Source organism: Clytia hemisphaerica, unplaced genomic scaffold (assembly GCF_902728285.1).
Source record: "Clytia hemisphaerica strain Z4C2 unplaced genomic scaffold, Clytia hemisphaerica genome assembly, whole genome shotgun sequence".
Classification (NCBI taxonomy): Eukaryota; Metazoa; Cnidaria; class Hydrozoa; order Leptothecata; family Clytiidae; genus Clytia; species Clytia hemisphaerica.
The window spans coordinates 444979-469554 of NW_027103510.1; the positions used below are offsets into that span (position 1 = coordinate 444979).

A 24576-nucleotide genomic window follows, 5' to 3' on the forward strand; every position below is an offset into this window, starting at 1 on the left:
ATTATATGAAAACGAAGGAAATTTCAAAATTATTGTACATTATTGTAAAAAAAAGTCTAGATACGCGTTTTTTATAAGAACAAACTATATACGGACATAAGGCTTCAATGGCAAAAATGTTAAGAGCAAGTTAAGAACATTTTTAGGCTCTTAAAGCTCAAAATGTTAAGAACATCACAAGGCATAAAATTTTTTGGATGTTCTTATAAAAAGACATGTAGTTTTTGGACGTTGAAAACTAAAAAGCCGAAAAAAAATTATTAAAAAAACTGTATTGAAATAAAAACATTAAAAAATAACTAGTATCCCCAAACTTAAAATCCCCTTGGTGATTTTTGCAGATCTTACCATTTTACCAAAATTCAAAAGTTAACATCATGTCGGAACTTTTGTTCATAAACACTCTTGTTTCAGAGAGCCAATCTCAGTCCCAGTCAAAGTGTTCTACCCCAAAAGTTTTTGATAAAGTCAGTCATTTACTTTCACAAAAACAATTGGTTAAAAACCCATTTTCAAGACATTAAAACAAGTAAAACAACATTCGATCGACCAATGCCGCTACGCCTATGGAGAGGTGACCGACCTACAAGAACTGATACAACCTTCTCCATTACAGTCACAACCCATTCTAACTAATGATATTCAGTGGCATGCCGTCAGGATTGACGTCACTGGGTCCTTCAGGTTGTCTTCTGGTTGGCTGTTGTTCCTCACGTGACAGCTCACGAGAAGGGGGTTTTGTCATGACGTCATGAGAGACGGCAATATCGAGCATGTCATCATCAATGGAGCCGACTGAGCCAATTGAACCATGTTCATCTTCTGCGCGACGCTGTTTTTGATTGAAATTTAACGAAAAAGAAATGTGAAAAAAAACTGAAGCTGTTTATGATACCAAAGGTGTCATGCCATAATTGCATAACTGTTGATTGACGATGAGATTAGCTCCTGAGCACTCCTACATTTTTCAATAGGGTTTGTATCAGGCTATTTTTTGAAATGAAGTTATGTTTAAAAAACATTGAATATTATAACATTTAGAGTATCAAATCTCGTTATTTTAACGATATTCGTCCTAGGATGGAGGGTGTCATCTCTATCCCCGCGGTGAACAATTATTTCTGGAGGAGAAATGACACTTACCATAGAGGAACGACGTTCATATCTTTCGCCTCTTTCTTCTGGTGACAGACATGACGCAAGAGGAACACAACAACGCGGAACGTCCCCTCGAACAGGACCAGCTTTACTCGTGAACATTGGCTTCATGTATCTGTGAGAGAAAATGGACTTGTAACAAAGAAAAAGAAATAGATTTATTTGAAAAAATAAATCAAATTATGGGAAGAAACTTTGGCGGGAATTTGATTTGGCAGTAGCGGAATATTTTCAGCCTCGTTTTCAAAATCGTTATTATATAAGCAAAAGAAAACTTCTGAAATAGTAGGACCTTGAAAAGTAAATAATAAACTTGGCGCGAATTTAATTTGGCAGAAGGAGCAGAAAAATTGATTTTGACAGCAAATCAATATTAGATTTTCTTTTGAAACATTTAAAAGAAATCAAAAGGTTTAAACGACCAATTACCGACTAATTCAACTCCTGTTTTTCTTTATACCCTCAATTATATTTTTAATTTTTTTTGCGTGCGAAATGAAACTGAGTGATGTGAGGGATGGGAGTGTCAGTTCTTTATTAAAACCGGTTTTATGACATTGCATGTGTGCGATAACAGTTGTAAACCTACCTGGATATCCAGCCCGTAAACTTTTTTCTTGATTTTGATATTTCTTATGTTTACGGTCTGGTTTACCTAGATTGTCTGCATTCTCATCTGAGGATGATTATGCGGATATTCTGATTGGTTGGTCCAAGTGAATCAGAGATCTGAATGGTGGCGCGCGTATAAGAAATTATGCGAGCCGACTTGAAGTGTTCGCCAACGTATTTGGATGGACCGCGCGCAGGCGATCAGCAAGGCGCGTACGCTGCTTTGCAAATCTCCCTGATTTTTCTTTTTCGAAGCAAATAACAATAGAATACCTAATTATCTCCCTTGGGTGTTTGACCACGCATCCAAATAAAAATAACAATAATGGTAGGGAAGAAGTGGGAAGATCAAAACATGGGAATATGTTCTGGTTGTTTTCTTTTCAACTAGATATTTTTGTTTTAATCTTCTTAATGAATGACTTGGTTGCATCGTGTAAAGAACTAAAGGTATATCTTTATTTTGCTTTTGTATTGCTGTTTTGGGTTGGATTTTGAAAAGAAAATTTTCTCCAAAATTCACTTTGGTTTGCACTTTCTGTCTAACAGACTTTCCACCACACTGTCTATATTTTATGGTCAAGCCTGCCATTCTAAAATGATTTATCACTGCTGGGGTACCATCTCGAAATTATGCATGTCATTATGTGCATATATTTATTTGCAGCCATGGGATTCATGCAGGAAAATCTGTCAACAGGGGTTCACCTGATTTCTAGGTGAACCAAGCTCTATAATTTTAGAACTTTGTCTGGCTGAGGTAAAACTTATTTTTTCTAAAATTTTGAGCTTGGATATCCAGGCTATTGTAAACCAAGAAAAAGATAAAAATTAACAAGATATTCATAAATGAAATCATATGTCTTGTTTGTGGTATCATGTTATATTGTTCATTTTTATAATAAATTGAGATATCTGACATCTTCTAGCTCTTTTCTCCTGATTCATCCAGAACTGGTGTAGCGTTTAACGTTTGTTTGGAAAGTTGGTACATAAAGTTTTATCCTCAGGGCCCGGTTGTTCAAAGTGGATTAGCGACCGATTAGCTTCATTTTTTATCAAACCTCAATTAGCGCCGATTAGCACAGAACCGTCGGCTGCTCGAAAAAAATTAAGCTTAAATTTGGATTAGATCCCGATTAAATTGGGCTCTGACCCAGGATTAGCGAGGATTGGAAGGATTAAGAAGCTTTTTCGTTAGAAACATTCGAAAAGTGACGTCAAGATTAAGATTTTTGAAAACACAGGCAAAATGTCCACGATTAGCTGATCTGACGTTCGAACAACGGAAGTTAATCGCCGGGATTAACTAATCGAAATCTAATCGCGATTAGCGCTAATCGGGATTAAATCTAATCGACTTTTGAACAACTGGACCCAGGTGCCTAATAAACGGTCGGGGGTCGGAATAAAGGGACGGGGTTGAAAAATCTGTTGGAAAATCTTAATAAACGAGGGGACCTAAATGCCGGGTTGTTGGAAATTGTACCTTTAAATACCTCATAAAAAATATACACAAAAGCCTGGAGCAAAATAAGGGACTCCTTTTTAAAAGCTGAAAATATTCATAAAAATTTAATAATAAGGATGGGGGGTTTCGAAAAAATGGATAAATTTGTACAAGTGCAGGGGAGAGGCGTTTATCAAGCACCTGAGAGTACTAAAGATTATAAGAATGGTATAAAAGAAAGCCTTCAAATCAGTCTGAAGCACACTCGTCTGATCACATGTTTTAAGTGGTACAGTATGTTTACATTAAAAAGAATGGTCTTCAATAGCTAGTACACGTTTTCTATAAGAACAAACTATATAAGAACATAAAACTTCGATGGCAAAAATGTCAAAAACAAGTTAAGAACCTTTAAAGGCTTTACTGACTCTAAAACAGCCAATTTCTTAGTAAATTGGACCAAAATACATAAAAAATGGGATAACTAAGAACATGTTAAGAACATTCTTAGGCTTGAAACTCAAAAAGGTAAGAACATCCAAAAGCTTCAAATTTTTTAGATGTTCTAATAAAAAAACGTGTAAAGACAATAATACCATACGTGCTAAGTACAGAAATCTGATTCCTTCTAGATACTTTAAAGTAGTCTGCACAAGAGTGCAACTTTTAGAAAATAACATTCGGATTCTGTCAAAGGATAGTGTAGGTGTATGTAAAGCGATGAAGGGAGAGGAAAAGGAACGATTAGCCATAATAACTCAACCACTAAGAACTAGAGTAACTAAAAAGCCATTTAAGAAGATTGCATTAGCTGTTGGAATTGTGTTCCTATCGGTAAGTCATTGAAAATACTCATCTGTCAAACTATGCTCTAAGATCAGCCTTGTTGTTGTCAGATCAGTTTCCTGATAGAGACATTACAGTATTAAATTTCTTGAGCAGCAATTATTCTGTTTGTCGCCTATTCTCTTCTTCATTTACGAAAAACGAGCAAAGTTACACGTTTCTTTTGCATATAAGAACAAACTTTAAAAGAACGTTTGCCGATGATAAAAATACTGAGAACAAGTTAAGAACACTAAGAGTTTGCGGACTTATAAAACACTTAGCTTCGTAGTAAATTCCACACAAGTATTTACAAAGATGGTGAAAATAAGTAATAGTAATGATATGACATTGAGGGAAAGAAAGTTTCATTTTGAAATAGTTTGAAATAGCACAGCCTTCCCTTCTGCATTTCCGATCTCTTACATAGTCGGTTTTAGCCAACGCATCGAACTTATTAGAAGAAGAGATTTATAATAGTAACTTCATTGTCTTTTTTAATGAGCGTTGTACTCCTTCTCCAACGTACTTGCTCTATGTCTTAAATGCGCCAGTGCATCACGCCGGCCCTTATACGCCGGCGACGAAAAAATAATGCTAATAAGAGTCGGTGTAAAAAGAGCCGATGAGGTTATAATCTTAGATTAAAAATAGACCTTTTCATAAATTACGTCGCGAACATCACTTGCCTTGTTTCCAAACAAATACTATATGGTGATTATGTCACTTGAGACACTAAATGATTTCTTTATGAATAGGAAGTAATCTCAATAAAATAATCCGTTAATCACCTTGGTAATAATTTCAGAACGAGGCAAGTGATGTTTGTGACGTAATTTATGAAAAACGTCTATTATATCTGATTATATTACATTTGTCTTTTTATAGGTGGCTGCCATCACGATCATTTTCCTACATGATCATGTTAACATAACGGCTACAAGGATACTAAGTGAGAATCACAAACCACACAGCCTTGACAGACATCATGAAAATGACGTCATCAATAATGGGGATGATGACGTCATCGTGAAAACAGCAGCAGGTGTATTCAAAGGATTTAAAGAGATGAATAATGAAAAGGTACGTACAGATAAGGCTCCTCAAATCATTTTAGGCAGAAAGGGGAGACTATTGTCCAAGAAGTGGAATCCTATAGTAGGAGAGTAATGTTAAGGGCCACTTAGAATTACAATATGATTTGCGGACCGTAATGTACGAAATAAACGACAGGTACTCTATTAATTTTCCTGTAAGGGCTGATTTAATCAAAGATAACCGGTAGTCCAGGGTCCATTTTATAATCACCTAAGCTACACTAAAACTCCTAAAACTCTTACCAATCTGATTTGCACCAGTCTGACCATATTAAAGAAACCCAACTCATTTATAATAAGCGTCTTTTAACGTTCTTATCTCTTTATCAAGGTATCGTACCGTTTCAAAGGTATTCCGTTTGCTGAACCACCCGTTGGTCAACTCCGTTGGAAACCACCTGTTCCAAAGAAGAAACTCTCAGACATCTACGTTGCCAACATTTCAAATACTCTATGTATTCAATACAACCCTCCACCTTTTCCACCAGTGGAGAGAGAACCTTCTGAAGATTGTCTCTATCTTCACATTCACACACCGACATTGGATGAGAATGCTAAACTACCGGTCTTTGTGTGGATTCATGGAGGTTTGAGTTCTTGGCTAATTTTGCTATTACAGTTGAATCTCTCTAATTCGATTTTCAAGGGACAGAGAACCTTCTTCGAATTAGAGAAAGAGTATTTTATACCATTTTCCGGTTGAGGGGACCAATAGTTTGAATTACAAAAAGATTTGAATTAGAGAGAGTTGACTGTATGTCATGAAGCATAACTATCAACAAAAATGCTCCTGAAATTTCAAAATTGACGCATATTATCCTATCGGGTCCTAGTCATTCCAATAGCACCCTGCTTTCTCTTCTCAGAGTAATTAACATCTTTAAACGCAGCGTAAATCATTGGGATTTTCGCTTTGGGCACCACACACAAAACACCAGATTTACGGGATTTAATTAACTGGCGTAGTTGACGGAAATTTTTTATCAAACACTACAGACATTGCGTACAGAGTGGACTACAAAAAGATAAACGTGAGATACACCAGTGCCGTAGACACAAATATATATATAATATTTTAGGGGGGGGCTATAAGTTTAGTATCTAAGGAGGCCCCACCGGCTGGGGCCGACGGGCCAGAAAATTTTTTGGATTTCATACCCTGCAGATTCGCTGAAACTGCCTCTCCGAAAGTCAATTTTTAGTAAAAGGCAAGTAGAAATCGCGTGCATATTAGTATATTTTCAAATCATAAGACTATCAAATAGTTAGTGCATTACATTTTTAAAAAGTAAATATACAGACAACGTTGACGAAATTTACACCTTTTTCAAAAAAACACTATAATCCGATCTTTTTTAGGTTTTTTACTCAATGTATACAGTGATGTTCCTGGATATTATCCTGATGGTGACTTTGCTTCAGAAATGAACGTTGTCGGAGTCAGCCTCAGTTACCGGTTGAACGCGTTCGGTTGGCTGAGTCTGGAAGAACTGTGGCAAGAAGGTGTGTCGTACGGAAACTATGGTTTGATGGATCAAATCCTTGGTTTAAAATGGGTGAAGGAGAATATACGAAATTTCGGTGGAAATCCAGATTTGGTGACTGTCTCAGGTCAAAGTTCTGGTGGTACTTCAATCTTCGCATTAGCTGCATCTCCTTTAGCTGATGGTCTTTTCAAACGTGGTATACCGATGAGTGGGTCAACAAATTTTCCAAGAAATTATACCGAAGCTGCTAAAGACAACCGAAAATTTATCGAGCGATCGAAGTGTAGGAATTACACAAAGAAAGAAGATATCAGAGAATGTTTTCATAACATGACACCTGATGAGGTTCTTCAGTCCATACCAGGTACTTGAAATTCGATTTTTACAATAGTAAGTAAGTCTGCGACCGCAGTCGGACGCGACCCCAAGGCTCCTTGTTTTTACACTAGGCTTTGATAGTGGTAGTATTCGAGCATTTGTTTTGAACTATTTCCATCGATGATCTTTAATATTGATTTTGTCGTATATATTTTTTCTTTGGATTGATTTGCTAGTTTTGGGTTCAGTTGTTAAACTTTTCTTTTGGAAAGGTAGTTTTTGGCCTTCATTAACAGCTCTGTATTGCTTTCTTCATGTTCGATATAGCTATCTACCCGAAGGTAGGGGAGGGTGCCACTCTTTCTCCCTGGATTGCACTAACCACTTACCCTTGATCGTTCTCTTAATTGTTGAGCATCAAGCAGAGAGGCATCAAGTACCATTTTGGGAATCTTTGGTATGACCCGGCTGGGGGTTGAACCCACAACCTTGCGCACCGTAGCCAGATGCTCTACCACTGCACTACGGTCGTCTTCCATAGAAATACATTGAAAACATGTCTGAAACGTTATTGTTTTTTGTCTCAATTTATAATACATCCATAGCAGGTATGTAATCAAAACCAGCAAATATTAGAAATTACCTTATGCGGTGCGGTCAGTCACTTTCTTTAAAGAGCTGGTATTGCTTGTCATTCGGTATAGGACTACATTAAAACGCTCGGAAAATTGCCTGAAAGTGCTAGATTAAGAGGTTATCCAGGTGAAATATTGATTTCATACATCGTGTGACTGTAGTGCAATCTAGATTTTTATTTTGAAAGTTTTTAAGAAAAATTATTGCACTAAAAATTGAAGATTTTGATTTTCTAACACTAGGAACCGTATATCCAAATTGGGCACAGAAGGATTTATCAGATTTTCCAACCTACGGTCTGTTGACTGGCTCTCTCATAGTCACTGATCCAATATCATTACCCGTTGCGCCCAAAGATGCTTATAAATTGCAGACCCTGACTTCAGATATCGACCTTCTGATTGGGACAACAGGACAAGAAGTCGGAATGGATCCTCCACGCGTATTCAACTCAAGCGTCCAAATGGAGGTTTTCATAGAGAAACGGCTGAGAACTTTCAATACAATCACCATTTCTGATATTGATATCGCATATAAGATGACAAAGACGTACGTTAAAACGCGACCGACGCCACAATATTGGTTCGAGACGTACGTCACAGACGCCCGTGTGACGTGCTCCAATAACCAGCTCGTTAAAGACATGAGACGCAGTCCTCATTTGGAGAAAACATACAGATATGTGTCAGCATGGAAACCTGACAAAGTCATTGACCAATTAGCGGTGTACCATGACGCGGCACATATGACCGACTCGATTGCTCTGTTTGGTTACAAATTTTGGCCGAAAGAGAGAGCCAACATGACGGAATCGGAACGGAATTTCATGTTAACCATTCGGAGGGTGTTCAAACAGTTCATGGTGGAAGGTGTGGTGGAAGGAACGAAAGCAGGTCAAACCATCGTTTTTAACGGTGATGGTGATGTGGTCCGTTTGGAAGATGATTATCATCAAAAACAATGTCTAATGTGGAATGACCCCAAAAACGGGTTCCTACCTTACGTGTGGATCAATTAAATTAATGAATACAGTTGAAACTCTCTTTAATTCGATCTTCAAGGAACCAAGAATTTCCTTCGAATTAGAAAAAGATTCGATTTACAGAAAGTGTTTTATACTAATTTCTAGTTGAGGACACAAATATCTATCTTATTCTTTTGTAACACATTTTAATTTTTTACACGCAGACTTCTTTAGATCATTTTTCTTGTACATTTGAAAAAGTGCAGAAGCACGAAACTTCAAGTCATGTACTTTTATTCAAAGAAAACTTTATCAATCTTAGTACGATTTATAGAAAGATTCGAATAGTAGGGGGTTTAGAGAAAGTTGACTGTATCTAAACGTCTGAATTTCTGGCCTTGGGTAGGGGAAAATAATAGCGAGTTTATGTATTTGCTCTTTTGAGGACAGTAGAGTGACTGAATCAATTTGGACTAACCCGCAGTTCTGACCTGCAATATCGAGGACGGTAAAAGTGCTGATTTACCGTCATCCTCAGCTGTTCAGGATCTAGTCAAATTAGAGCCTTGCCGCCTCCGTCGCAGAAAAACACACATACATAAACTCGGTATTTATATTGTAAAGAGATAATAAGGGGATAAGATTCCACGTTCGTTTTTTTGTAGAGTTGGTAATCATACTGTGATCTAGTTATAATTTAACCTTCCATTACGTTTGTACCACGTCCAGAGAAAAGAAATATCATAAGAATAAAGTTCAAATTGGTGTTTTAGTTCTTCGGTTTAAATTTCTAATAATTGAAAACAACTGCGGTTAACTTTCGTTAATTTGAACTCAAACTGGAAATCGAATTTGTTCGAACTATAGATAGATTTGAATTATTGAGGGTATACGAGGGTTGCCATTTGATAGGAGCTGAAAACTTTTTCGAATTATAGAAAGATTCGAAAAGTAGAAGTTCGAATAAGCGAGGGTCCAATGTATTCGTTTTATGGAAATGATTTTTGAGTAAGCAACATTGGAAAATATGAAAAGGGTCTTACTTGACATCAAAGTTGTGCCACTTTCTGACCAACCACGATCGTTCATAAGAGATATCTTCGTGTATTTGACCAGCACCATCTTCATGTTGCTCTGTCTCGATATCCTCATCTTGGTCCACGTTCACTCTGTGAAAGAGAAAAAACAATATACAGTCGAGTGGAATCGAGTCGAAACGTGAGCATGCACGGAGAACACAAATTTGTTCAAATACACAGGTTGCAAAATCAAAGTCTGAAGACAAATCACGCTTTAACTCGAACTTTTATGTGTTTGTTACATGAAATTTATTTCTGATTCTGGTTCAAATTTATTGACACTAATAAAGTTATCAGTTGTTGTTGTAAAGCAAGTAACATGGGAATAAAATCACGTGATCTTTTTCGAGTAATCACATGTTTTGACTGCATTGATATAATTTTGTAACCCGTGTATTATGGAAATTTCGAATTATAAGGCATTGTTATCTAAAAGGATCAGAAACCAGTTCGAGTTAAGGAGACATTCGCGTTGTAGAGGTTCGAGTTATGAGGACTCCATTGTATTACATAAAATATTTAATCCCGCAGATTACTCCACTCTGGCACTTATTCACCCTAAAGTCCATAGTTCTAAAACGTCTCCTAAAACTCTCACTTAAATATAGAATGATCTCAGTTCTGTAGACCTTTAAATTACTAAGCTACATGTGAATTTTGTTAAATGAAAAACTAGTGAGCATCAATTTCAGTATTTTTGAAAATGAAAAACTCGTTTCCAAAAGTGTAAAAGCAGCGGGTGAAAACCATCTCTAGTATTGTAGCAATTACGGGCGACAGCAAGCTTTTATGGGTAATTACTCTATTTTATACTAATTTTTTGTGCTTATTTACGATTTACGACGTTTCTTTTAGAATTTAGAAAAATGATTGTTTATTCATAAAAGATGTCTCGTGACAATTAATATGACACAGCGAAAATTTTTGATAAACATTGCAAATTTAGTGGAACACACACGAGACCATTCTTTCTATAAGTGGTACGACTCGAAACTTTTTTCCGGACACCTTGTAGATAGAACTGTACGTATAAATTTCCATTTTCTAAAATTTCATTTTTACTGATGATGGCACCCGGATGAAACGTTTATAGATAAATTTTAAGTTTACAAGAAACAAGAATGAAGCTTCTGTATTTGACTTTTTCTAACCATTGCAAGGTTTTTTTTCCTGTCTAGAAGAGGCAGGTTAGCTACCAATCTTTTTCAGGTGGCAATTTTCAAGGACATTCCAGTGGCATTTTGGTAGCGGTGCGTCCCAATTAGTCACAGGAAAACGAATTCTATATAGCAGGGGTCTTATTTCAAGGCACATAAAATATGATTCACCGGTCTAAAAATCCACGCTAATCAATACATTGGACTGGTTAAGAATTCAAAGGCAACCCAGCTGGCACACAACGTTGTTTCAACGTTTATTTAACGTTCACAACGTCCATATAACGTTAGATGAACGTTGAAACAACGTTGTGTGCCAGCTGGGAAAGCAAAACTCCAGTTCTAATATGTAAAACTGTTACCTTATTCCGAGTTTAAGTAGTGCTTGTGTCGTCAAACCACCATTGAATATGACGGTCACAATTGCGATGACTAGTACACTTGTCAGCATCAGTTTACGTTGTCCGCTCTCCGTGTTCCGAATGGCCAGTGCGAAAGCGACAGCTCCACGGAGACCTGTAATTGAAAAAGTAGTCGAAATAATTTAATGGGATTAATTTTTCGTGGAAATTAAATTTCGCGGATTTCACGGATTTGGTTGTCATCCGCGAAAGTAAAGTCCCAATGGAAATTTGAAAAAGTATCATCCGTGAAATGTTTTTGAATTGAATTCCAAAAAATGTCAAAAGACCACTTCTAGAATGTTCACTGTGCTAATAATGCCTATTTCACAACCAATATGCAATAGTCTGGCAGTAAAATAGCAAAAATAGGATAAAATCGTGAAAATATCATCTCAAGATAAGTTCCTGCGAAATCCCAAAATTTCGCGGATGAGCTCAACCGCGTAATCTTATCCCCGGGAAAACTAATCCTATTAAAGTACAATTTCCAGGCCTCGTTTTCAAACAACATTTACACGTGTAGTATGTACTCCGTTTTCAATGATGATAAAAAACCGCAAACGCTTGCAAACATGAATCATATCTGACGACGTTGAAGTATCGTAGCAACATGTCTTTGAGAACGAGACTTGGTTTATTAGAAATATATATTACTGTGTAGGTGCCAAGTGGGAAACCAAAGGGCTTCTCTCAAACGGCGAATACCACCGTATCCAACGGCGTATCCGCAGTTGAGATCTACCAAAAGACTGGGTAAGCCTCTTTATCAAATAACAGATGTCAAACGATTGGCAAAATATCAAAAACAAGTTAAGAGCACTTTAAGGCTTGCGTACTCTACGACACCTAATTTTTTAAGAAATGTAAAGTAACGAATATTTTGAACAAGTGTTGAATGTTCTTATTGAAAAACACATATTAAAAAAAGCTTACGGTGGAAAAATTTGTGAAATCTCCGATTAATATTACGAGAGAACAACGCATACGTCATAATTATTACTTTTTACTTTTTCTGACATTTGTACGAGTTGCAATCCCACAATTCAACGCTGCTCAATTAAAGATACGTGCAAGCTGTTATATATCTTTTGTCAAACGATGCAATTAACGTGCAAAAGAGATTACCGCAAAGGTTGATGGGATTGGAACTCGTACAAACACATCGAGAGTAATGATTATGTCAAAAATAAAATATATTTTTAGATTCAGCGCGGTGCGCTATTAGATAATTCCCCCGATATTTTAGTCAATATTTCTACAGAGAGTTAATATAAAACTTACCGGCAAAGAAGAGCATGTGTTGGAAATTTAACGGGATTTTCTTGCTTCGTTTCAAATTCATCAAGAACGAGAGAGGATAAATGTTCAGAAAGCGAGAGACAGCAATTGCAAGCTATTCATTTATATAATGAGATGATTTTGTCAAGGATGATATAGTGTTATTGATAAGTTTCCTAAAGTGGATTAATTTTTCGGGTGAACTTTTTTCGCGGATCGGCAATCTAAAATGTTCTTGTGGATTAATTAAAGTTCGCTAGTGAAGCCTCTTTTCTCCTAATTTTTTTATTTCTTTAGCGTAAATTCTAATTTCAAAATTATTTCACCAAGACTAATTTTTGCAGAAATCATTCCACGCGCAATTTAATGCATTCTTTAGGTTACACAGAGATACAGTTTGGTAAATTTAAAATGCAACTTCTGATAAAACAAATGTCAATATAGAAAAGAATTATATATTACGGTTATGCTTCCATTGGAAGAAAAAATAGAGATTATTTTTCTAGATTGGGCAACAAAGAAAAATCAAGGCTACGTTGGTTCTTAATATTCAGTGAGGAAGTTTCTCAGCTTCAGTCCTTTATAATATTATTCAATGTTACACTTTGCTTTTAAGAGTACGGACGGAAATCTTGAAAATGAGTGGGTCATTTGATCAAAAACCCTCTTAACTGTTAACTCTTAACTTAACTCTTTTTGTATCTTAACTGGAAGAATTTCCGTCTATAAAAGGAAAAGTTGCAGAACTGCATCCCCCTCTGATATGTTTTGATATAGGGGCTGTGTATCGTGTATGAATTTCCCGCCCGAGAGTTACCCCCGTCTTTGTGTTTTTGAGTATTGGGGTAACTTTCGGACGAGAATTTTATACACGATACGCAACCCCCAAAATCAAAATCAATTCTGGGGATGCGTGCAGCTTAACGGGAAAGTTGTAGCACTACATATCAAGGGAGGAAAAATTCTGGAACATAAAACCCACATAAAGTATTAAAATAATTAGAAAAGGATACGAAACACCAAGCGATGAACCCAGGATCCCAATTGTGTTGTGAAAATGTAAATACTGTCATCCCCATGTATGAAAAAATAAAATTCTCCGCCAAGAAGTTTAACACTCCAAATATCTGAAATTGAACAAAAAAAAATTAAAGACAAACGAGAAAAATTTATAACTACTTGCACGTTTTTTTTACAAGAACAAACTATATAAGAACATATACAAGGCTGGAATAGCAAATTCTTAGGAAATTGCATAAAAATATACTCTCACATACTGGTAAAATCGAGAATATTTTAAGAACTCAAAAAGTTAAGAACATCCGCAGGCTTCAAAAATGTTGGATGTGCTTATAAAAAACGTGTATAGTTCCTATATTATCGCTTTTAAACGTGAGCACGAAGCAACGTCATCAAATTGAAGCACCGTTTTGAAATCAAAGGGGTGCAATTTGGAAAAAATAACATCCCCTCCCCCGAGGAAACTTTTTCCAGAACGCCAGTGCCAATACTTGTGGGAAGTCGTGGTTAAAATGGTTGAACTTAAAAAAGACACTGTAAAATCGATACCCTGGGTACATAGAGAAACAACGGAAACTTTTATTTTAAATCTAATCATGATAAAAACCTTACTTCTTTCGTAGCAACTTGTGATTGTTTTGATAGATTATTATACGTATAGTGAGCTTGTGATATGCCACAAAATAACACAGTTACAATTCCTAAAACATAACAACAAAGGTCTAAAGTAAGATGATGCCACATATATTACTACATAAGAAAGATATTTCCCTTCAAGCAAAAGGTTCGATTCAAAATAGGATCTAAAAAAAAGAAAGAATCTTAAACACACTTTATAAGAACATTAGGCTTCGATGGCCAAAATGTTAAGAACAAGCTAAGAATATTCTAAGGCTTTCCGGACTCTAAAACACCCGATTTCTTAAAACAACACACAAAAATACCCACAAAATGGCGAAAATAAGAACATGTTAAGAACATGTTTAGGCCTAAATCTGAAAAAGTTAAGAACATCCGAAGCCTTCAAAATTTTTGAATGTCCTTATAATAAAAAACGTGTATTTAAAAAAAAGTGATCTATAACATCAAGTGTTTTTTGCGCTGAAATAATTTCTCTCACATAAAGGCTTGGGGACACGAGAAGTTTTTTTCGCGTTGGTGCAATGCAACATACTCCATCCCACAAACCTGAAACGCTTTCTCGTGTCTCCACGCCCTCCCTATTTTTCTTTCTACCGATAAAAGTGAAATCTCACTTTTGTGAGATTTTGACAATGGAGCAAAATTGATTCAAATCAATAGACAATTTTTTTTCAAAACAAGGAAAGCAAATTTTGATCTTAAATGAAAAAATCTTCGAGTCTTAGATCTCCAGTTTCGGAGACAATGTGAGCAAAGGAGAATTACCATAGATTTATAAAGCCCGAAGAGCTAGATATCGTGCATTTGCTGAAAAGTGTGCCGAGGTTAGGTAGGAAATCCTACCTAAGTTACGTGAAAACAGCTTCGCGGGTTTTCGAAAACAATAACAGAAATATTTTTTGCGATATTCACTTTTTTTGCTTGGAAGAGCTCAAAGTACTCCATCTAGCCCTTCGGGCTGTATAAATCTATGAGCATTACCTGTGAGTTTTGCTGATTCAGCAATTAAGAAAGTACTGTATGACATGAGAACGAAGAGGGCTGTTTCTAATCGTGGGAATTGACTGATATGTGTTAATTTTGTCAACTAATGATATGAAGAAGAAAAAGGAGTTAAGGTTTCATAATATGATGAACATGATAATGGACAATCCATTTCATAAAAGGGGGTGGAAATACATTTTTCCGAGGGTAATCCGAGAAGAATTTTGTTTAACCTCACTTTAAGTACAAACAAGAATTTTTGCCGAGGGCTTTTTTTTTGTGCAAACTGCGAATTTCCAAGGGTATCCACGAATTTTTTCAAGATTTTCTTTTGAGTTGAAAAGGTTCGTACACCCCATGTATCGATATTTAATTGAATAGTCCAATAAATATAACAATTGGAATTTTCAATACATCTACCGCAAAGTCAGCTCAAACTTACATTATCAGATGGTTTATATGTTACGAAGTCCGAGGTTTTTGTAGTATAATATTTCATTATATTAACTAAAGGTCTACGAAATCAAAAACAGGACCTCAATGATGAGAAGACCATAAGAAAAGTACAAAGATATTGGTTGGAAGCAATGTTGATTAATTTTTGAAAAGATACAAGTGCTGTTCCCAATCCCATTGCACTACCGAGAAGAAAAGATCCACCGAAAATCCAAATGAAGTTTCCAACAGCAGTGAAGAAGGAAGCCGCTGTGAAAGCTGAACTGTAATTCGACTGGATCGTCCTATAATGAAAAAAAAGAGGAATGAAGTGTTAAAAATCGCAAATATTTTTCTTTTAATATTTTTCGAAAATCTTAGTTAATTTTATTTGATGCTTTTCTTTTTGAGCCGGTGTGATTGCTATAGCATTTTTCATGTTCAAACTTAATTTGTATCCCAGAAAAAGGGTGCAAGATTGCTTTAAAACAAACCTGTGGAGTTTAAAGCAATGAAGTATGAGCCCGAAGGGCTAGAAACGAACAAATCCTACCAAAGTTGCGCGGCCTAGCGCGGCCCCACTGGTTATTACACAAAAGGCAGATTGAAACTAAAATTTACTGCTAAATTTCGAAATAAATATCATTCGAAAACAAAAGAGTTGCTCGATTCAATCCGTCGTCAAAAATACGGCGCATATTTTAAGGCTTCACTTTTTCTTGGCTGAGAAAGGTTAGAGATTCGATTCTAGCCCTTCAGGCTTATACTTCATTGGCCTAAAGCATCACAGCTACCATATTTTGGGGGATAAGTTCAACAATTATTTTTTATATTATTTAATATATTATGTAAAGAAGCATGAGATTAAAACGATTATAAATATTTCCACTTTTTTCACAAGAGGCTCTTGACCTAGAAGGGTTTTCTGTCGTTTAATCTTGCTGGGAAGAAAACCCTCATTCCAAAAACTTCTTAAGGTTGGCATTGAACCATTTGATAGCTTAAAAATTGATAGTAAAAGAAATAATGATTACTTGTATAGTACGATAGCTACAGCGTCATTCATGACACTTTCACCAAACACTATAGCATACAAGTCCACTTCTACGTTCAAATCATGAAAAATCGCCAGAACTGTCACTGAAAATATAAAAAGACAATTCACTATAAGTAAGAAAGTAAGTAAGTTTGCGACCACAGTCGAGGGCGACCCGAAGGCTCCCTTTTCTCTAGCTGTCTACCCGAAGGAAAGCGAGGCGCCACTTCTTTTCTTGGATTTCTCCACTTACCCTTGATCTGTTTCTTTAATTGCTGAGCATTAAGCAGAGAGGCATCAAGTACCATTTTGGGAATCTTTGGTATGACCGGCTGTGGATCGAATCCACAACCTTGCGCACCGTAGCTGGACACCTTCATGCTATGGCTATATGTTATGCTCGCTATAAACCCACATGCTTTTGAACAAAAAGATTACTTTCTTAAGTAAACCAGAAAATTTGAATCATCCACAAAGTCATGAAAATCTTAATCAAAAAAAGCAGAAATCAATTTGAAACTTGAAGTAAACTCCATCCAGGACCAGGGGAAAGGGCTTAGACATTCATCATCTCTGAAAAAGTGGAAGTGGACGGGGTAAAAAAGGAAAGTTCAGTTGAAAAGTGACTGGATTGATATTTCTATATTTTACCTAAAAAAATATGCAAAAAGAGTTTTTCATTGATGCCAAGATCAACCGATTGGTGGACCATTAAACACAAATTAGATTGGAAAAATAGTTGCTAAACTATCAAAGTAAGTCTGCAACCACAGTTGGAGTTGACCCTATGGCACCCCTCTTTCTCTCTGGATTGCTCTACTTACTCTTGATCCTTCTCTTTATTTGCTGAGCGTCAAACAGAGAGGCAAAAAGTCTTTGGTATCACCTGGTCAGGAATTGAACCCACAACACCAGCGCACCTAAGCTAAACGCTCTACCTTTGCACTTGCACTACGGCCATATTAATATTATAAAGTACCTGGGTCTGTTGCAGATATAAGAGAACCAAACAACAAAGAATCAGCAAAATTGAAAGCGTCTGTTGACGTATGTACCATCTTGAAATATATCCAAATCATTGCCCTAAATATTACATAACATCAATTTAATAATAATCATAGTATTATCATTTCATTAAAGGTGACATTGTTCTTTTGCTGCTTGTTCAAGATTTTGGAAGAAAGATATCTCTAATCCTGCCGTTGAATCAACGACTTAATAAAATAGATAGACCAAGAACTTCATACAATGGCTCTTAAAAATCTTTTGTTTTCTATTCATTTTGTCTTCTTTCATCTTGCCGTCTTTCCACCGTCCGCGTAAGTCAAATTACAAAGAAATTAGACTTTTTACAAGCATCTCTAAATGGTGTAAAATCAATTATATCGAATTTCTACTGACCATAAATATAATTTTCGATTTTTTTTACTTACGTCTGATCGCATTTTTAATCATCTTTCTCACAAGAAATTTTTAATATTTTTCGACAACACTGTTGCGCTTTTCAGCCCATTTTCTTTAAGAACATAAACATTTTTGAAAGACTTTAACTAAGAAAATAAACGTGCGTTCATGGTGCGTTCTTAAGATAAAAAACACAAACACTATCCAAATACAAATGTTATAATTTTAACAATGTTTACTAATTCTTAAGCCTAAAAGTTTGACTTGAAATTAAGAACATATTCACAAAATTTAGGTCATGTGATCAATATCAACCAATAGCTAATCTTAAAAAAATACTCTTGCACGCGGAATGACATTTTAATGATGCAAAAAATCATTAATTTTTTTATCATTCTTACGCGGATCATTTCAATAGGATACTGGTCTATCTATTTTATTAGGTCGTTGGTTGAATTAAGCTTTTGAGTGATCAAGTTTCTGAAACTGAATCCAATAAATCCAAAGAAAAAATAAAATCATTATATTGTAGTAGTAAGCCAGTGAGGAAGAAAAGACACTTTTTTATTCTGCTACCGACAGTTTCATGCCACTTTTGTAACAATCTCCATGCAAGTAAACGAATCTTATTTATCAGGACACTTACCCAAACACAACACAAGAGATGGTGGTCCCAATAAAAGCAAATGTCAAAATTGCTCCCAAATTACGAAAGAAAAAACGCTAAAACAAAAAAAAAGTTAATATAAAGTCATAGTTATCTTGGGAACAATAGCATTTTTATAAAATATATTTTGAATACGATATGATGAGTCACAGTGTTGCAAAGTATTGCGGCTATAAAGTTGCTAGCTCTGTCAAAGTCATGATGTTTACCTCAACACTTTAAAGACATTAGGGGAGTGATTTTCATCATGAGACTGAACATGTAGAAGAGTGTGCCCGCAAAATCTCACAATGCCTGAACTTAGCAAGGGATAATGAAGTATTTACAAAAAGTAAAATTGACACCTTTTTCATGTCATAACCAGCAAAGAAAATGATTGGTGGTAACAATGCATAGAAAAACACCTCTGGATCAAATACTGCCTAAAAAAGAACAGAAAGGGAGATGGAATTCCTTCATGCATCATTAAAATATATATACTTGATAGGCTTTTCTAGAAAAAATTTTCAATATGGAAGTTGGTGGAAGGATGTAACTTTTTTTGGAAATTTACCTCCCGGACAACCCCCGGATAACAGATCTTACCTGGACAAGCATCAGTTGACTCCCCAGACATTCAAATTACCCCTAAACAGGACAAAATATCCAATGTATCCTAAAATGTATGTTAAAAAGTTTGCAGGAAAGCCCCCTTTGTCTCAAATATTTTGTCCATGATTGTATACTGTATTCATGCACAAAGAAAGTAAAGCTAGAGTATGATCACAAGCTTCATAAGGAATACCTTTTCTTCCAGTTCACCACCTTTGGACTTGACAGTATAAGTTTTACCATTTAAAAGATAAGAATAATTGTATGGATCACTATCCACTGAAACAATGATCGATTTGGCAAGTGTTGGTATTGAAATGTTCGTATGCAAACTAGGTTTTTGATTGGTGCCACCTGTGTATTTCAAAATGGCTCCAGCAATCATTCCTGAGATGAAGAGAAAGTATGTATGTGTTCACCTTTTTAGAATTTTAACATTTACATTTTAATTCATACATTTACTTTAATTATAGAGGCTTTTTCAATGTTTGGATCTGAATCTGAATTTGAAAGATCTTCTTTTTCTATGTGGCGTTTTTTTGCAAACTTAAAAAAGCTTAAAGTGCTTGGGTGCTTTTCGTATGAAGAGTTAAGTCTTTGCGCCATTGCGGGTGGCAAAATGTATATCTCCTAATCATATGTGATGTCATGCATATTATGTTTAATATCATACTAAATTTGAGGTTACACATTCAGCAGCAATCAAGAAACATCTGAATTCCCGCCATCTTGAAATTTAGGATCTTGCTTAATTTTTTATTATCCAACCACTCTGATTTATTTACCCGCCGTGATTCTGTCGGCAAGTGACCTCACCAAAATTACTCTCGCGGCAAATAAGAGATTCTAAAATGGTTGGTCAGGAATTTGATAGCTATGAAAGTTTCCCTCCACTGATGCAAGTTACCAGACTTCACGGTATTTCACTGGTGGTTATGTTTTTTTCACAGAACATAGTTAAACTATTTGTTAGGAGCTTGGATTTTTTTACAGAATTTCAAAAATTATGTTAGTTCTGGAGATATACATTGAAAATTTTGGACATGTAGTTTGTGTTCCCAAACCAAATGGATGTGATGCTCAATATTTGTCTCTTTCGAAAAGAACAAAGAGAATAGAGAAAGTTCAGCTTACATACATTTATTCTCAAATGTATTGAAGAGTTAAATTTAAAATAAAACAATTAAATAATTGCTGGGTTTCCTTATGAGAACTGGATTTTTACCTACTGTACTGCTTTTTTACGGGGAAGGCTGAAGTTTTCTGCGTTTGCTAAAATCCAAACAATGGAAAATTGTACGTGTGCAGTCGACACTACTAAACTGTGTATTTCCCATTGTTTTCCGGTTCTCATAAGGAAACTCAGCAGAGAAACGGTAGATTATTAAGTACTCCTTTTGATCATAAATTCTTTTCCTCCAGAATTGAATTTTTGTGAAATTTTTAGGAGATAGCAATAAAATTATCATTGATATGATGTTCAAATATCTAAATAGGATAGGGCGTCAACAGTCATTTTTGGGGCAAAGTCAAAAAATTCAAGATGAATATAGTGTTTTTTTATGAAAATTTAACCTATTGTGAGGCAGTCTGCGCAATTTTAAGGTCAGAAGTCCAAAATTGGCCAAACCCCCCCCCCCCTGTGGTACTGATTTGCACTACAGGCAAAAAATGAAAAAATGGCATTTTCTGGCCTTTTCAGACCTGTAAATATGTCAAACTTGTATTGCAAATCTTAATTTTTCTGTTAAATTTTATGAAGAAACAACAAAATAATCATATTGGGTTGAAAATATTGTGCCCATTGGAGCCCTAAATGAGCCCTTTTAAGCCAATTTTGGGTAGCAAAATGCTTTAAAAGGCCAATTTTGAAACATTGCATTTTAGCCATATTTCAATTCTATAATGGCAGATATACCCTTATCCTAAACCCAAAGCAAAGGATTTGTATTTCCCTGGAGTATTTCCAGAAGGCTATCACTGCAAAAAGATTTTATTTTTATATGTTTATGGCCATTTTAAAGATTTTTCCAGTCAAAAATGGGATTTTTGCTTGAAATATTACGTTTTAGCAGGATTTTCAATTCCAAAATGGTGGATATACCCAAATCCCAGGAGAGAATTATATCGGATCGCCCAAAGTTACCTTCATTTTTTTATTTTATTTTTTTATCCACGGATTGCTGATTGTCCCCCCACTGTGTTTCCGGGGGTTTTGTTGTTTGAAATTGATTAACTAACAGTTAGGTAGGGTCAGGGTTGCTAGTAACGGCTCAAATTTCAGTCGGGTTTAAAAAAGGGGTACTTTTACCCATATTATACAGGCTGCATCATTACAAAAAGTAAGGTTTTAGGAGTGTGATTGACCACACGCCTGGAGTTTTCAAATGATAAAGCCTGATTATAATAGCATTACCCGCCGTCTTTTGCACGACCCACGGCATGGCCCGAACATGTTCAGGCCTATTCGAACCATGCTCCGGCCACAAAAAAGTATTATTGAATCGGCCCGAACATTTTGTTCGGACCATGTTCGGGCCATGTATTTACAATTGTATCATCATTATCATAATCATATCGCCGTGTCAATTCAAGACAGCCTTAAGTCCATTTTTTCCATTTTGAGATAATTGACTTTAAAGGTTGAGATGTGTTGGACTTAAGGCTACACATTTCACGTCAATGCTTCATAGAAAATAAAATTTGCACTAAATTTTAGGACTTAAGGCTGTTTATGGTTGATATATTATGGAACATTCTAACTTCTTATTTTTTTTGAATTGCAAAATACACCTCTTTATCATTAGAATTCTGTGGACTTAAGGCCGTTTTTGGAAAGCGTGCATGCTGAAATAGGGGGTTATGGTCTTAAGTCAATTTTCGAAAAAATGGACTTAAAGTCTACGTCTTGAATTGATACGGCGATATAATCATCCATTGTTAAATATTTTCATTTGACAAATTCAAAGTTCCAAATACCAGTTTGATTCACAAAGTTGTATAACAGTACAAAAAACGATCCAGAAAAATTCTGCTTCAAATAGGAGAAGACCACGAGAAAAGGGAATGGGATAAAGAATAAAAAGAAGACCATATTATGTAAGATTCAAATCATTCTTTTTAATAATTTTCCTAAGTTAATTGGAAAATAGATGATTAACTTTTATATTTGAACAATATATATTTGAATAAAGATGAAGATTTTTAAATTTGTTTGCTAAAATAAAGGAACTTAAAATATAACTATTGGGTCCTGAAATTACACGCGTGATTGCAGCAAGTTTTGAAAATCTGGTCCGAACATGGTCCGAAACTGCGCAGACACGCACTATGCAGCAGGGTTCGAACCACCATCAAAGAAAGACCTTTGGATTCGGAAACTAACGCCTTATCCGTTGAGCCATCGTCGCACATCCAAACCACGCAATTTGTAACATATTATACCGAACTGGCAAAAGAACGACCCACGGCATGGCCCGAACATGTTCGGGCCTCTTGATTAATACTTTTTAAAAATGGCCCGTGCAGTTTTGGACCATGCCGTGGGTCCTATATTGTCCTGCTGGAGTATCTCCAGAATACTATCACTACAAAAAATTGTTTGTTTAAACTCAGTTTGTAGAAGCTTGCCTTACAAAATGCTATTTTTAGATAGATATGATATTTTTTTGCTAAAAAGTGATTTTTGTGGTTTGAAGAGGCCATTTATGAATTTTTAAAAAGAGTGAAAAACTTGAAATTCATTTTGCTTAAAAACTTTATTGAAAACTTCCATCTCTAAAAAAATTTCAGACATGCGAATTACTCAGTTTAAAGTTGTTTATGAACTTGCAAAATTGGCCTTAAAAAAAGCATTTTGCTACCCCAAATTGGCCAATCATTCTCTTTAAAGGAAAATTGACAATGTTTACATTTCTCTGGCCTTCCAGAGTACTAAAGTGCACATTTTTACTTACCACCTCTGCGGTGGAGCACCGTGGAGATAGGGAGGCTGCTAAATGGTGCATTGATTTGAACCCGTGCCGTGTACGTACGCGATCGATCGAGTCAACACTCTTAGTGTATTAGCTAGTAGGAATAATTTGCCTTACCATAAATTAGACACAAGCCAGTTTCATGAAAAAATCTAAATCTTTTGACCTTGAATAGCCAAATTGTCAGCACAGTTACAATCAATAGTAAAATAACAATCAAAATAACGGTGCTATCGTTTTCACTCAAATCCTCTGCTTTCTCTTCTCCTTCTGAATCTGTACTTGCTATTGTTAGTCCATTGAAGCAGAGATGTATAAAACATAGTAGAAATATTGACTTCCACAATAACATCTTTCTATAATCACGTTCTGTAATCAGTTTTGCATTGCCAAAAACAAGATTTCTTCAAACTTCAAATCACTTTCTAAAATCGCAACTAAGTCTACCATTTCCCCGGTTTGTTTATACGTCTAACAATCATAGCTCAAAAGAACATAAACTACGGTCTCAAAGTATAGCAAAACAAAAAACCGAAACTCAAACACCCGCCCGCCCCACATGTTTTGGGCGCCAGCGGCCTTAAATAAAAAATCATTTGTTATTTTGACAAGTACTCTCCTTCGGGAGTAAATCAATATGGTGCAAGTGGTGAACGAAGCAAGCAGCCTGATCCTTTTATTCAAAAGTCTCTGTAGTCGACTTGTAGCGCGTCGTCTTTTGTGCTCTCGAAGGATATTGAAGTACAGTAGACCAATCTCTCCAACCTCGTCCATCCCCGTGTATTCCAGGCTTTATTTACGTTACTGATTGACGCCAGAGAATATCTAGCACCATCAGTGAACATAAAAAAGCTGATAATGCGCGGGGAACGAGGTTGACCTCATCCTCCAGAGCTACTTTCACCACTTATTGACTCTACTGAATGGACATACAGCCTTTCTTTCTTAAGTGCTATCAGAATCATAAAAAGCAAACAAAGGGACTGGTTCGATTTTCACTCGAAAGCCTACAAATTTAATCGTCTGAAATAAAATTTGTATTTTGTGTTGTACGCAAATCGAAAACCAGATAGCGAATTTAAAGAAAATTCGATAGTTTTTTTTAAGTATGTTCAAAATTCAAAATACTTCGAACAGTCCAGTCTAGTTCATAAAATCAGTTCGAGAGAAATATGAAAATAGTTCTTCGATGCAAACAAAAAAGAAATTCCTTTTTTCAGCTTGAGACTTAGCGCAGAAATGGGAAACTTATAAAAAACGACGGTATGTCAACATAGGTTATTATGGGTAGAAGTTAAACTTGTTTGTACGACTCGACTATACATAAAAAAGTGTTTACCAAAAAAGGCGATTCCCTG

The 24576-nt window shown here is 35.7% G+C and overlaps 2 protein-coding genes across 2 annotated transcripts; one reads left to right on the top strand and one right to left on the bottom strand.

The window, feature by feature from the left end:
* Positions 1-432: 432 nt before the first annotated feature.
* Positions 433-23685, bottom strand: LOC136799080 (sodium/hydrogen exchanger 9-like). The gene is made up of 15 exons (XM_067055763.1): positions 23336-23685; positions 19438-19631; positions 18998-19075; positions 18633-18709; positions 17562-17665; positions 16581-16686; positions 15725-15851; positions 15109-15214; positions 14098-14186; positions 13479-13592; positions 12469-12580; positions 11146-11299; positions 9591-9716; positions 1144-1273; positions 433-832 (listed from the first exon to the last, which is right to left on the bottom strand). The coding sequence occupies exons 1-15, from the start codon at positions 23568-23570 to the stop codon at positions 629-631; spliced, it is 1956 nt and encodes a 651-aa protein (XP_066911864.1). The 5' UTR covers positions 23571-23685; the 3' UTR covers positions 433-628.
* Positions 3861-9168, top strand: LOC136799081 (carboxylesterase 1C-like). Its single transcript, XM_067055764.1, has 5 exons — positions 3861-4054; positions 4934-5128; positions 5474-5729; positions 6502-6993; positions 7826-9168. The coding sequence occupies exons 1-5, from the start codon at positions 3941-3943 to the stop codon at positions 8599-8601; spliced, it is 1833 nt and encodes a 610-aa protein (XP_066911865.1). The 5' UTR covers positions 3861-3940; the 3' UTR covers positions 8602-9168.
* Positions 23686-24576: the final 891 nt, after the last annotated feature.